At 46.8% G+C, this 12,434-nt stretch overlaps 1 protein-coding gene across 1 annotated transcript in view; it reads right to left on the bottom strand.

The window, feature by feature from the left end:
* The window catches only part of LOC118789536 (receptor tyrosine-protein kinase erbB-4-like), a 294,445-nt gene that overhangs the window by 43,862 nt on the left and 238,149 nt on the right, over window positions 1–12,434 (bottom strand). Inside the window, exons 16-19 of the mRNA XM_036546004.1 lie at window positions 11,491–11,535; window positions 7,000–7,132; window positions 1,518–1,640; window positions 496–594 (exon numbers count right to left, since the gene is read on the bottom strand). Coding sequence (XP_036401897.1) covers window positions 496–594; window positions 1,518–1,640; window positions 7,000–7,132; window positions 11,491–11,535 — 400 coding nt within the window. The remainder of the gene's footprint in view (window positions 1–495; window positions 595–1,517; window positions 1,641–6,999; window positions 7,133–11,490; window positions 11,536–12,434) is intronic.

Genomic DNA, 12,434 nt, shown 5'->3' with positions numbered 1-12,434 from the left:
GAGCTAATGGTGAGGTGAATAACAGGTGATCACATAGCATCTAAAACAGCACACATCCTCCTAACCTCCCAGGCCTCATAAATATCCACTCAGCCTGGTGGATGGCTTTTCCCCCACAGAGAAGAGTCTAATTGTAAAGAGTGGTGCTTATTAGTTCTCAAACCACCCACTGTTAACACAACCAGGCAGGGCTTGGGGTCTCCTAACTACCACTGACTCCATCTGGAGAGGGACAGTGGTTGGAGCAACCCATTGACTACATACTCACCTACACCTACACCTCCAAAACTCTACACCCACATCCCTCCTGCCAGAATGTCACCACCATACCTGCTCCCTGGGTGAGTGTCTCTGTTTTTGAATCATCTTTCAGGTGATTCTCATTTGAACTGCTCTCTCAAAATAACAGCGCAATGTTTAACACCTGTAAATCCCCGATTCACTTTTGTGCCACTCCTGTGTCTGAGATCCCTCGTGCAACAGTGTGTAACTCACGTCCATGAACTCCACGTTGGCTTTGGGTCCTGTGGTCTCATTCAGAATCTTTATGGCCACCGGGATCTTCACTGTCTCACCTTCTGGCACCCAGATGCCCTGTGAGAGACAAGCGATTCTTTCTGTCTTTCTCTGCTCCAATGACATAACTTGTATACACATACAAAAAACACACCGCAAAACACACGTACATGTATGCAGACAAGGGCATAGATTTGCACATGGACGGTAGGGACCTGTCCCTACCAATATTCGAGCGAACTCGTTCGCATTATCTTTGGAGTGAAGTCACATTAGATAATTCCGATGTGCCCTTGGTTGTTGTGTCCCTACCAATGTTGAGACCAAACCTTTGCCCTTGTATGCAGACACATACATATGAGCGCACACACACACACACACACACACAGACACACAGACACACGCGCGCGCACATCATCCACTGACAAAACAAACCTAACAGGCCTCAGAAGTGTCCTGACGTTGGACAGGACACGAGACATTTGCAGGCTTTGTTGCAGTACCTACACATGTAAAACCACACACAATAATATAACAGTGGTGGAACGGTTATTTGCAATAAAATACACCTCTTTTACGAGCTGCATGGTTTTACAAAGGTCAGACGCTACACACGCTCTGGCGTTTGATGTCCTCGGTGCAGTGTCTGATCCTCGCTCACTTCTTTCAGGGTTAAACGCAGCACATTGGTCCCACTGTATTGCCATAACCTTGAGGAAACGATTTTTGTTAGCTGCAGACACAGAGCGTGCCTGTTGCCCTCCTGGTACAGACTAATCTGTGCTGTGCTGTCACCCAGGTGCACTAAGATTTCTGCTCCCGAGCTCTGACCTTAGATCGGTTTTTCACAAATTGCTCGAGGGTGTAGTTTTTGGGTTGAGCAAGCTGATTCTGAATCATTCTGACAGTGGCAGAGAGTAAAAAAATACACAGCTGACAGTGACGCTGTTCCGCTCCCGCTGCGGCCCGGCTCTGGAGGGATGCCGATGGTGCGGGGTTACCTTGTAGACAGTGCCAAAGGCCCCAGAACCCAGAATCTTCACCCTCTTCAGCTCCGTCTCCTTCAGAATGCGCAGCTGGGCCTGGTTTGGGGCTGTGCCGCTGGGGGTGAGGGGCTCCACCAGCTGGGGGGAAGGAGGAGACAGTCAGCCAATCAACCAATCAATCAATAAATCAATCAGCCAACGACAGACAGTTCATCAACTCACAGGTCAGTTGGCCAATAAGCCAGCCAGCTAACCAAAAAATACAATAAATCAGTAAATCAGTCTGTTAAACATCTGCTTGATTTGAATGTCATCACATGTGGAGAACAATTCAGCGCTGTTCCATACACCTGTTTAATACGGTGAGTCATAGTGTAAATATTACAGACAACGTGAGGAGGACCCCGTATGATCACAAGCGTACCCTCCAGGCATGGAGATGCCTCAGGCTAGAACGAACTGCTCAGGTGCAGGGGAAGAAAGATGACTGCTATCCTCCTTCGCTGACGAATGCACCTGTTGCTTGCTGATCATAGACGTCTCCCTCTGTATTTTTCTTTCGGATCGGATCTGATTAAAACCTCAGTTTTCTGTCTGTCATAGGAAATACTGCACCGTGACCCTTATGCCCTCCTCCAGAATGACCAACATAGCTTATGGTGTTACACAATCAGCTTCTTTTATAAGAAAATCAGGTTAAACCTAGGTCAAAAGTATAATGGCAGTGGCCCACCCAGTATTCAAACCCACAACCGTTTAGTTACAGCCAAGTCACACTGTTTCCATTAATACTGGAGCATGAAATTTAGGAGCGGTAAAATCATTTTTATTACCATATAAAATTCCTGGTATTGGTATCATGATTCTTAATGATAACTGAATTACAATGAATAATCACGTTTGTCTATATTTCTGAGTGAAATCTGTCAGCTGTGCAATTAGCTGTTGCATGTTATTTTCAGTCATTGACAGTGAAAAAAGTCAACAAACTTAGGAATGAAAAAAAGATGAGAGGCAACGAAAAATGGAGGGTAAAAACAAAAAGAGAGACAGGAGACAGAGGAGAAATGCGAGAGGAGAGAGAGAGAGAGAGAGAGAGAGAGAGAGAGAGAGAGAGAGACAGAAGGGAGAAGAGAGGAAAGATGGAAGAGAAAGGAGAGAGGGGAGAGAGGGAGAGAAAGAGAGGATAATCACTGCAGATAAGGTACAGCAGAGGCCCTTGTTGTTTCATTAGGGCTCAAGTGCTGGATAACACAGTGAGTAAATCAGCGTGGCTCTCAGACGCTTCCCGCTCCCAGCTCCCAGCTCCATTATGGCCCGACACGGGCGCTGGATTAAAGCGCAAAAGCGCTTCTTCATTTAAATGGAATTCTAAATCAGGCTGGGAGGAGAGACAGGCCAGTGAGGAGGAGGGAGGAGAGAGAGAGAGAGAGAGAGAGAGAGAGAGAGAGTGAGAGATTGAGGGAGAGAGAGAGAGAGAGTGAGAGATTGAGGGAGAGAGAGAGAGAGAGAGAATTGCGGGTGCCAGAGCTGTGGTGAAAAGGATACAGAGCATGCTCTTTTTGCAAAACCCCTGGCCCCGCTGCGGAGCTGTCCGGACATGACAGTGCTGAAAGCCCAGTGCCAAAGACTGGATAGGGAGCTGTTCACGACCCCCACTCTAACATGTGGTGCTGAAACTTGATCTGTCAAAGTCCGCTATCATGCTGATGGAGGAGTGTCTGCCCGCTAATATTTACTGCAAATACAAGAATATCTGACCTGCCCAATAAAATTATGTACTTCACTGTCTACAGAACTCAACTCGACCATCTTAAAGAGAAGCTTGGTGGCTGTGACAAGATTTCACTTTTTAAGCATCACATGCATTTAAAAGATGCATTTGTACATGCATTTTGTACAATGAAATCTTAAAGTGTCATTCAAACTGTTTGAGAAACACCTAAATATGGCCACTGACATACACATTAAATAGTGACAGTGGAGTGGAGTGGAGTGATGTCTTTTTTTTAGCACATCACAGTGCCAGTATGGAGCACAGAATAAAGTATCCCTCCATCCAGCACTGCATGTGCATCTTTTAAGACAAGAATAATAAAAAATAAGCAATCAAAGTTGTATATGAGAGATTCATCACCACACATGATGTTAAAGTTAAATCAGTGCATAACTCAGAACTCTGCCTCCCCTCCTTCTCTAGAGCACTGTGAGTGACAAAAGAAACATCATTTACTCAAACAGTGTAGTTCTGTGTGTGTGTGCCTGTGTGTGTGCGCGCTTATGTGTACAAGGTTACCTATGCGCATGTGTGAGTAAGTGTGCATGCATGCATGTGCGTGTGTGTGTGCGTGTGTGTGCGTGTCTGTGTGCATGCATGCATGTGTGCATGTGTGTGTCTGTGTGTGTGCGTGTGCGCGTGTGTGTGTCTGTGTGCGTGTGCGTGTCTGTGTCTGTGTGCATGCATGCATGTGCGCGTGTGTGTGTCTGTGTGTGTGTGCGTGCTTGTGTGTACAAGGTTACCTATGCGCATGTGTGAGTAAGTGTGCATGCATGCATGTGTGTGCGTGTGTCTGTGTGCATGCATGCATGTGTGTGTCTGTGTGTGTGTCTGTGTGCATGCATGCATGTGCGCATGTGTGTGTCTGTGTGTGTGCGTGTGTGTGCGTGTGTGTGTGTGTGTGTGTGTGTGTGTGCGCGCGTGTGTGTGCGTGTGTGTGTGTGTGTGTGTGTGTGTGTGTGTGCGTGTGTGTGCGCGTGTGTGTGCGTGTGTGTGTGTGCGTGCAGGCAGCAAGTCTCTCCTTATGCATGTGGGCCTGCAGTAAGCGCTCAGGGAGAGCCTCTCTCTCTCTCCACAGGCACTCCTCTGATTGCGGGACCTGGAGGCCGCAGTTCACATCCACAGAGGCGGAGCCGCAGTAATTCCAAACGCATTACCACGCTTGTACCAAAAAGCAGAGGCCAGGGGTCTAGAGGGGAGGGTCTGATGTGTCAGGTGGGAGAGAAGGCACTCGTTCCCCCCACCGCCCCTCCTCTCTGCCTCCTCCCACCCTCCGCTCTTCACAGCACAGGCCTGACTGTCAATTGCATTTATCCACTTAATTCTGTTATCCTGGCCAAGGCTACATCTAGAGCCAGAGTGATTGTATTTTCATCAAGTGGTCCCCGGAGAGATACAGGCAGAGGGAGGGGGTGAGAGAGAAAGAGATATGCTCAGAGTGTGAGTGTGTGAGAGAGAGAGAGAGAGACAGAGTGAGAAATATTTAACAACCTCAGCCTTCCCCTCAGACTGTAGACTGAAACCTTCTGCGTGGAAAATACAATCAAATGCGGGGAAACCTCTTCCCCCCTACATCCAACAGCGTTACCCATGTTTCACATAACTGCCAAATACTGATTATCCTTGCGAGCAGAGCACCTGTGTCAAAACATGCCAGGTAAAAATGTAATGAGAATGAATATAATAGTATAGTATAATAGTCCTTATAATATAGTAGTCCTTCTTCCAATTCTGTACCTAACATCTTAATCATGTAGAATTTCTCGTTACAGATGTAACTGTCGAAGTCATTATTTGTATTTTCCTTTATATAGCTCTTTTTTTTCAGTCAACACCATAGCTTTGGCAGCATGTACAGGCATATAAATTGCAGAGGCTGTGACAGCTAGAAAAGCATTCCTCCCATGAAGAGGTTTCCATCATGTCCGTACAGCTCTGCACAGGGAGCCAGGTGAGGGCCACATCAAAGCCCTTCCTTCCTACAGCCGACATTAAACAACGCTTTAATGTTTCCGGAAACACAGAGAACACTCTCCCTCCTCTCCGAGCCGCAGCTCTCAGCCGGTGCACACAGAGCTGTGCTTCCTGTGCCGTTTTTTTCTTCTTTTTTTTTTCATCGTTATTCAGGGGCTACGATTTTTACGGTCCAGGTCCCTTTATTGGCCATTAGGTTACTGCATGCTGATTACATCACTGCCAGCTCCCTGATTTGTACGAGAGCAACAGATGTCTTCTGTTCCACCCTGTGTCTTTAAAACACTCACCATCCCAGAGCAGGCTCTTAGTATTCTTGCTGGGTGCGGAGAAAAGGAAATGTATTCAGATGAAAGTGGGGGGGGGGGGGCATTTGGGAGGTGGTCCCAAATTCAGCCTACACGCCTTGTTTTCCAAGCACACAAAAACCTGCAATCCATTTAAATCGGGACAGGGGATGGAACACTAGATATTTATTACTGTATGGACCCAGACAAAATGCTTCCTGATATCACAGAGGCCTCTGGGTAATTGGCATGGATGTCTAGACTTGGAAGAGTCAGGATTTCTGCCTATTTTTTGCAGAAGAAGAGAGAAAAAATTCTATACAGAGATGAGCATGACTAGGCCTAACTGACAGCTGTCAATAATGCTTGACACAGGGCCTGCAAATTATCCAAACATGTAGTGACAGGCAGTGTTTCTCATTCTGGACTGTGGATAGACAGGTCAGCAAACAATGAGAAGCTATTCCCTCTAATGAATAATAAATGCATTCTCTAAAACGGTGCAGTTCTGCTAGCCGCCAGCTTGTGGATGGAATTTTTAGAGAGATTTCAATGTGTTATGCCACAGCTGTTTAGAAACAATTGTTTTAGAATTATACAGTAGAGTATAGTGAATACGGTATGGTGCATGATAATGTATTATACTGCAGTATGCAGTTTTATAGTTACAATTTAGTGCTCAGATACTCTAAGTTTATGACTGTAGTATACACTACACAGCACGGACTACAACTGTGCACTAATACAACCACGCACCTCCATGCTCCAGTGGCATGATGAAACAGAATTGAGCATAGCTGTGGTGTATATTACTTGTTTGAACAGGTCCTGAAGTTCTCCCCCATCACACCCGCTGCTCCTCCATGGTTCAGCAACAAATCTTAGCCCGAGGAATCATTTACCAGGGGCTCTGTACACATTAAACCCAGAGTGAACCAAACAAACCACTGTGTTTTATGAACACTGTTTATGTACACGGTATTGAAGTCCTCACTGTTTTATGACCTCATTAAGAGTTGTTTTAATTAATCCTTTGCTCTGTTTTGGTGCTAATGAACTATGGGCATTGTAATAAACTTGTCTTCTTTCCATGTTTATCTGTGGGAGGAGCTGGGAGGAGCAGGGCTATGGTGGAGTAGGAGAGAGCCAATAGGAAACCCCTGAATGTTATACCCTAAAACAAACCAATAGTACCCTCTCCACTAACAAACCTAGACTATTAAATAACCACTTATCTTATGGAATTTACAGAAATACACATGTTCAGCTCAACACTATCTCACTATCATCTTGCGACAAAAAATGTTAAGTTCTGAAGACAGTTTGTGTCCTTGCTTTGTTGTGACTCAAACAGTTTTCGTTTGCTTTAGTGAATAGTGAACAGTTGCGTAGCTGGAAGAGAACCCTGTAAGCACCAGTTGAGACCGAGACACGGTGAGGCTGGCAGGAAGTGGCTCACCTCTGTCTCCAGGAAGCGCCGCAGGGCCCTCTTCTTTTTGATGCTCTTGCGGCGGACGTAGACGGCCACACTCAGCGCCACGATGACCACCACGAACAGCCCCCCGATTACTCCGGCCGCAACGAGCGGAGTTCTGTGGAGGGAGGGAGAGAGAGAGGAGGAGAGGGAGGGAAAGAGAGAGAAAGAGAGAGATAAAGTAAAATACTTTACAGCAGTGTGCCTCAGTTTGCCAGAGACAGATCACACAGTGCACTTCTCCAATAGCAACCGGCTGTGGAGATCACAGCGCCAGAGCATGCAAACTGAACAAGCCTCTGTGACACTCTGAAAGAACCAACTGTGCCATCTATGAAGCTAAATCTATTAAGTGTTATTGCTTGGAGATCAGATAGTAGAGAGCTGTGTATAATATACAGTGAGTCTTAAGGTCAGCGCAAATGTATTAGGAGAAGCCTTTTGTCCCTTGTCAAAATGGAAGGATTTTTCATTGCTTGTGTCATTGTCATCCTTCCATGTGAGGCGCTTTGAATTAAAACGTGGCATGAAGTGTTTCAGCCCTGCGATGCCCTTTTCATCAATTACACTACAATAAGATGAGCCGGGGGAGGGGAGGGGAGCTTCTCCATGCATTCTGTGCCCTCCGTTTCTGCCAGATCTGCACTCAAGAACAATTTCGCCCTGTTAATAAAGAGACAGATCTGGCTGCCGCTGAGCTACTACACTTGAACACTGCACTTTAAATCAGGGAAATGGCATCAGCCAAATGACTGTATCACATAAGCGGGGCAGCGGCTCCATTAAACGTGATAATGTTCGACTCATTTTATTCGGAGGATACAAAAATCTGTCGGTTATTCCATTTCTTGCTTTCTCGCTAATTCACGTGGTGGGAGAGCGGGGATCCCACCAGTATTCTCAAGGATACTTTGCAGTTTGACTTAGAATAATATGATTCCACCTATATATATATGGAGGTCTTAAAAGGGCAGCAACTATTAATGGACAATTTCAGTGTTACAATTTCAGCATCCTTAGACATCTCTGCCACACATCTCCCCTCACTTCCTCCTCAGTGTGACTTTGCCTTCCGAAACTGAAACTTTGACTGGAACTGAAATTTTTCCTTTTGAAAAATGGAAAGGCAACATCATAAAAAGCTACTCCCTTAAAAGGACGGAGGGCACCATTATTTTCCTGTTCAAAATGGCTACAGTAGTCCTTAAAAGACTACGCCGGCAGGGCTGGCGGGTTAGATGAAGATAAAGATTGAGAGTGAGAACGAAAGAAAGACGAGTACAGCAGCATCCTCTTCACATCTGGGCGACGCAGGGCTAGATTAGCCTGCTCCCGGCTGAGTATCTCTCAGGTTAATAAAGTATCGATCCACAGGCCAGCGCACAAAGGCCTCTGGGCACAGCACTGGGGACGCTCTAAGACCCTCTCAGTGCATTATCTCCCAATCACTCTGGCCCCTCACAATCACAATATTCATTTACCTACAGTGGAGTGGGTGACAGCTCCCCACTGGCAGCTTGTGCAGCTTTACTGTAGTCCTCTCTGTGCCTGTCACTGTTACTCAAGGCTGAACAGCTACACGCTCACAGGGAACTCAGAGGGAGGGGAGGGTGTCTGGACCAATATTAAATCAACTGTAAAACGGGGTGGAATTTCTGGGTAATACCTGGGGTGGTTTGGGGTGGTTTGGGTGGTTGGGGAGGAGAGGGCTGCTAATAGTTCAATGCATAATCACAAGATGTTTTACATGTGTTTTAGAGAGGGGTACTCGGAATTTAAGCAGTTTTAATTGGGGAGCTCGGAACAGTGGGCCATTTTAGATAGGGGAACTCATAAGACAGACGGTGGATCAGTAGTTGGCGAACTCAGAAGGTGGTAGATCATATCACAACAGGTCTCTCCCGCTCAGTGCTATTGCACCGAACTGTGGTCAGGTGTTGCAAGGCTTTTTCTGCTTAAGCGCAACGCCTTTATAAGGTTCTCCCACGGCCAATCCCTGCACCTAATTTTATTTGCTCATCTGCTAACTGCTTCAATATCCAATTGGAGACTCTGATAGTCCTAATCAATTGAAACCGCCTTCCCTGGGGTCAGCAGTACATGGCCATAAATCACCAGCTGGTACATGGTATTCTATTTCTAAAACCCCAAACCAGGGCTTACTCTCGTACGTGCATCTCATCAGGGTTTGTTTGTTGCTGCTTAATGCGCTGGTTTTGTTTTTGCGTGGCTCACCCGTTCCCCCGTCCTATTAATCATAAATTAATTCCGCACTGCGCCGTTTCGCCCGCTGTTTTCGCTGCGTTTGACCCCCTACCCGAACATCCCCCACAGCGTCAGGGGTTCTTATTCGTAAGTCCATTTGCTCTAAATTGTTTGCGGCGCTCCGCTCCCCTCCCGGGAGAATAAAACAAGCCCCTTTCAGTTTATCGAGCCCAGAGTGAAGCACAGGTAGACTTTGACTCCACAGCTTGTCATTAATCATCAGCCTCTCTCTCTCTCTTCTCCTTTCACACTTTTTCTTATTTGGCTCAATTCTGTCTTTTCTACATCTGATACAACCCCTGTGCTAACAGGCGAATGCGTCTGAAACAATGAGGAGGTTCTCATACGCATGTCCTTGCTGATGTGCTAGCACAAACAGATGCTGTTGTACTTATACAGCCCTACGCCTGAAGGTCTATTCTGCTATGAAGAAATAAAATGGCCTTGGTAAGAAACCGCCAACAATTCATCCAGCCGAAAAAGGTTCTCACACAGTTTTTATGTTGTGTTTTCCTGTAGAACCGTTATAGGAAACCGCGCTTGACCCAATGTAAAAAGAAGTGTTTCAACAGAGCTTGGCTTGTGTGCTTGTATGTGTGTTTGTGCATACACATGCCTGAGATAGTGTTTTATGGGTACATGTTCAGGTAATGGAGTGAGTGAGTGTGTGTGTGTGTGTGTGTGTGTGTGTGTGTGTGTGTGTGTGTGTGCACGCATGTGTGCATGTGTGCATGTGTGCGTGTTACTCACATTAAAATACTTGTATTGATACTGTAGTGATACTTTTCAAATCTACGTGAATTAGAATTTGTGAGCATGCACGTTGTTGGTATTATATGTGTGTGTGTGTGTGTGTGTGTGTGTGTGTGTGTGCACGTGTGTGTGTGAGCAGCAGCATTTATAAAGCTCTTCACCACGGTTAACCCTGTGTCTGAACACCCTGTGGATGAAGAGCGCTCTGCCGTGGAAGAGTGGCGTCTGCAGCATCGATTCCCCCGCTCCTGATGATGCTCTTGGAATTTACAGAGTGACGGAGCCTGGTTTATGAGTGGAATTAAATGATGAGGAACGGGGAAAAATACGAAAATAGAAGCTGCACATAAATAAATAATAGAGAAAAGGGAGTGAGGCTCAGAGGAGCGGAGAGAGATAGAGAGAGAGGGGGAGAGAGAGAGAGGAGTGGATGTAATTAACTCTCCTCATCGCGTTCGTGACGACCTTTCGGATCCCCTGCAGACCTGACAGCAATGACCGACCCCAGGCCCCCCCCACCCCCCCACCCCCCTTCCCCACACTGGATCACTCAGCTGTCACGACTGGGTGTGAACACACGGGGAATACTGCCAGGGTCACATCCTCGTGCGGTACCAGCGACGAGAGGGCTGGCCAGATTGGTGAGATTACCGGGAGAGGAAACGCCATATGTTGATGTGGGATCCGGTGCCAGCGGTAACACTTCCATTGGCAGAGCGATGACATGTTCTGTATTTTGCGGTCAATAATTACACAGGGGACCAGCTCAACCAACACACAGCTGCCACCCAGCTAATGCGCAGAGGTGCATCATTTTTTTTTCTTTCAGTACTGCGCCTGTCGTCCCTGTCTGAGGCCTGCAGGCTTGTTAATGGGACGCTGGGGTTAAATGAGCCCAGCACGCCAGTGTCCACCCCCTCCCGGCAGATCAGTCTAGACTGACCACTCGGTCTGACCTCTGCGACTGCAGCAGGACTGGCCACATGCTGCGGTCCCTGTGGGCTCAGGGGTGGGGAAGGTCAGGCAGAGCACATTCACAGACCACTGATCACCTTGGCCTCAAGGAGAGAAAGGGGAGGGGGAGAGCAATAGGGGATGTCTCTGTGTGAGCCTGTGTGTGTGTGTGTGTGTGTGTGTGTGTGTGTGTGTGTACCCATATACAAACCACCTTTTTGTTTTGCTCATCTCTATAAGGATGGCAGCAAGCAGATGGTGAATAGTTGTAAAGCACATCCACACATTTGCCAAGTGTAACTTCCTCTGATCACGGAACAGTTGGTGCTTGGCTGGGCACTTTTTGTCGGTGAGGGGTGGTGTCATAGACCCTGTTCAAGTGAGTGAATGTGCTACACATGGACCCAGAGGTAAGATCAGGGATGGACGTGAACTACCTTCTTAGTCGGCTCACCAGTAAGAAAGAAAGACAGGAAAAGTGAGATTAGTACTGGTGGAGAGTACCTGTCCATCATTCCCACGCAGTCTTGTATTCGGGGCCCAATGCACCTGGGAAGGAGACAGAGACAGAATTAGATAAAAACCTACATATTTCTCACTCTCCCGCCTTTCCAACATCAGTGGCCAGGCTCGACCAGCACCTACGACCCACTCTGTAACCCAATAAAATGAAAGCCAGTGTCAACACTACCTCTGAAAGCAAAAAAGGCCAAATAGTTATGCACCTTGATTCTCATCATCTCTGTTCTGAAATGCAGCACATGAGGAAAAGCAATAATTTGGAAGACGGTGCTGAAAGTGAGTTTATATCGTAAAATTTCGATTAAATACCCTCAGCGCTCAAACTAACGAAATATATTTTCATCAAAAAGTTAGTTGTCATACAATGTATAAGGTTTAATTCTGATTCCGTTTGATAAAGCTGGAAATGTACTGCATGCATTGCATTACATGCATTCCTGTTATCCAGGCGCTCTGGATAAGAGTGCCTGCCAAATGGATGTAATGTGATGCATTACCCCACAGTCTGATAACACAAGCACCTTGACAGGAGGAATCTGTTTGGGAGAACATATAAAAGGTGTTGGTCTTCAGGGTACAGTGCCCAATTCCTTTTCTGCGATTGACTCTGCAGCGCCTCAAAGGGTTTCCTGGGGGGGGAAGCGGGGCGGAGGCCCCTTCCTCTATCCCATTTCCCACTTAAAGACACAATTTAGGGCCGTCTTTCAAGGCCTGCCAGGCCCATCACCTCCGACTCAATCACATTCTCTCACCATCCCTCCATCTTGTTACCACCATGTGCTTCTTCTCTCCTGCATCACTCAGATTATCAGACTGTGGATCTGGGCTGGCTTTAATGGCTTGAAATACTTCAGCAATACAATGTGACCTGCTGGTACAGCTGGGTCTTTGGGCTATTTGGGACTAGCACACTCAGTGCATGTCCG

Source organism: Megalops cyprinoides, chromosome 14, assembly GCF_013368585.1.
Source record: "Megalops cyprinoides isolate fMegCyp1 chromosome 14, fMegCyp1.pri, whole genome shotgun sequence".
Classification (NCBI taxonomy): domain Eukaryota; kingdom Metazoa; phylum Chordata; class Actinopteri; order Elopiformes; family Megalopidae; genus Megalops; species Megalops cyprinoides.
The sequence above is the reverse complement of the archived record's forward strand: the minus strand, read 5'-3'. Positions and strand labels throughout refer to the sequence as shown.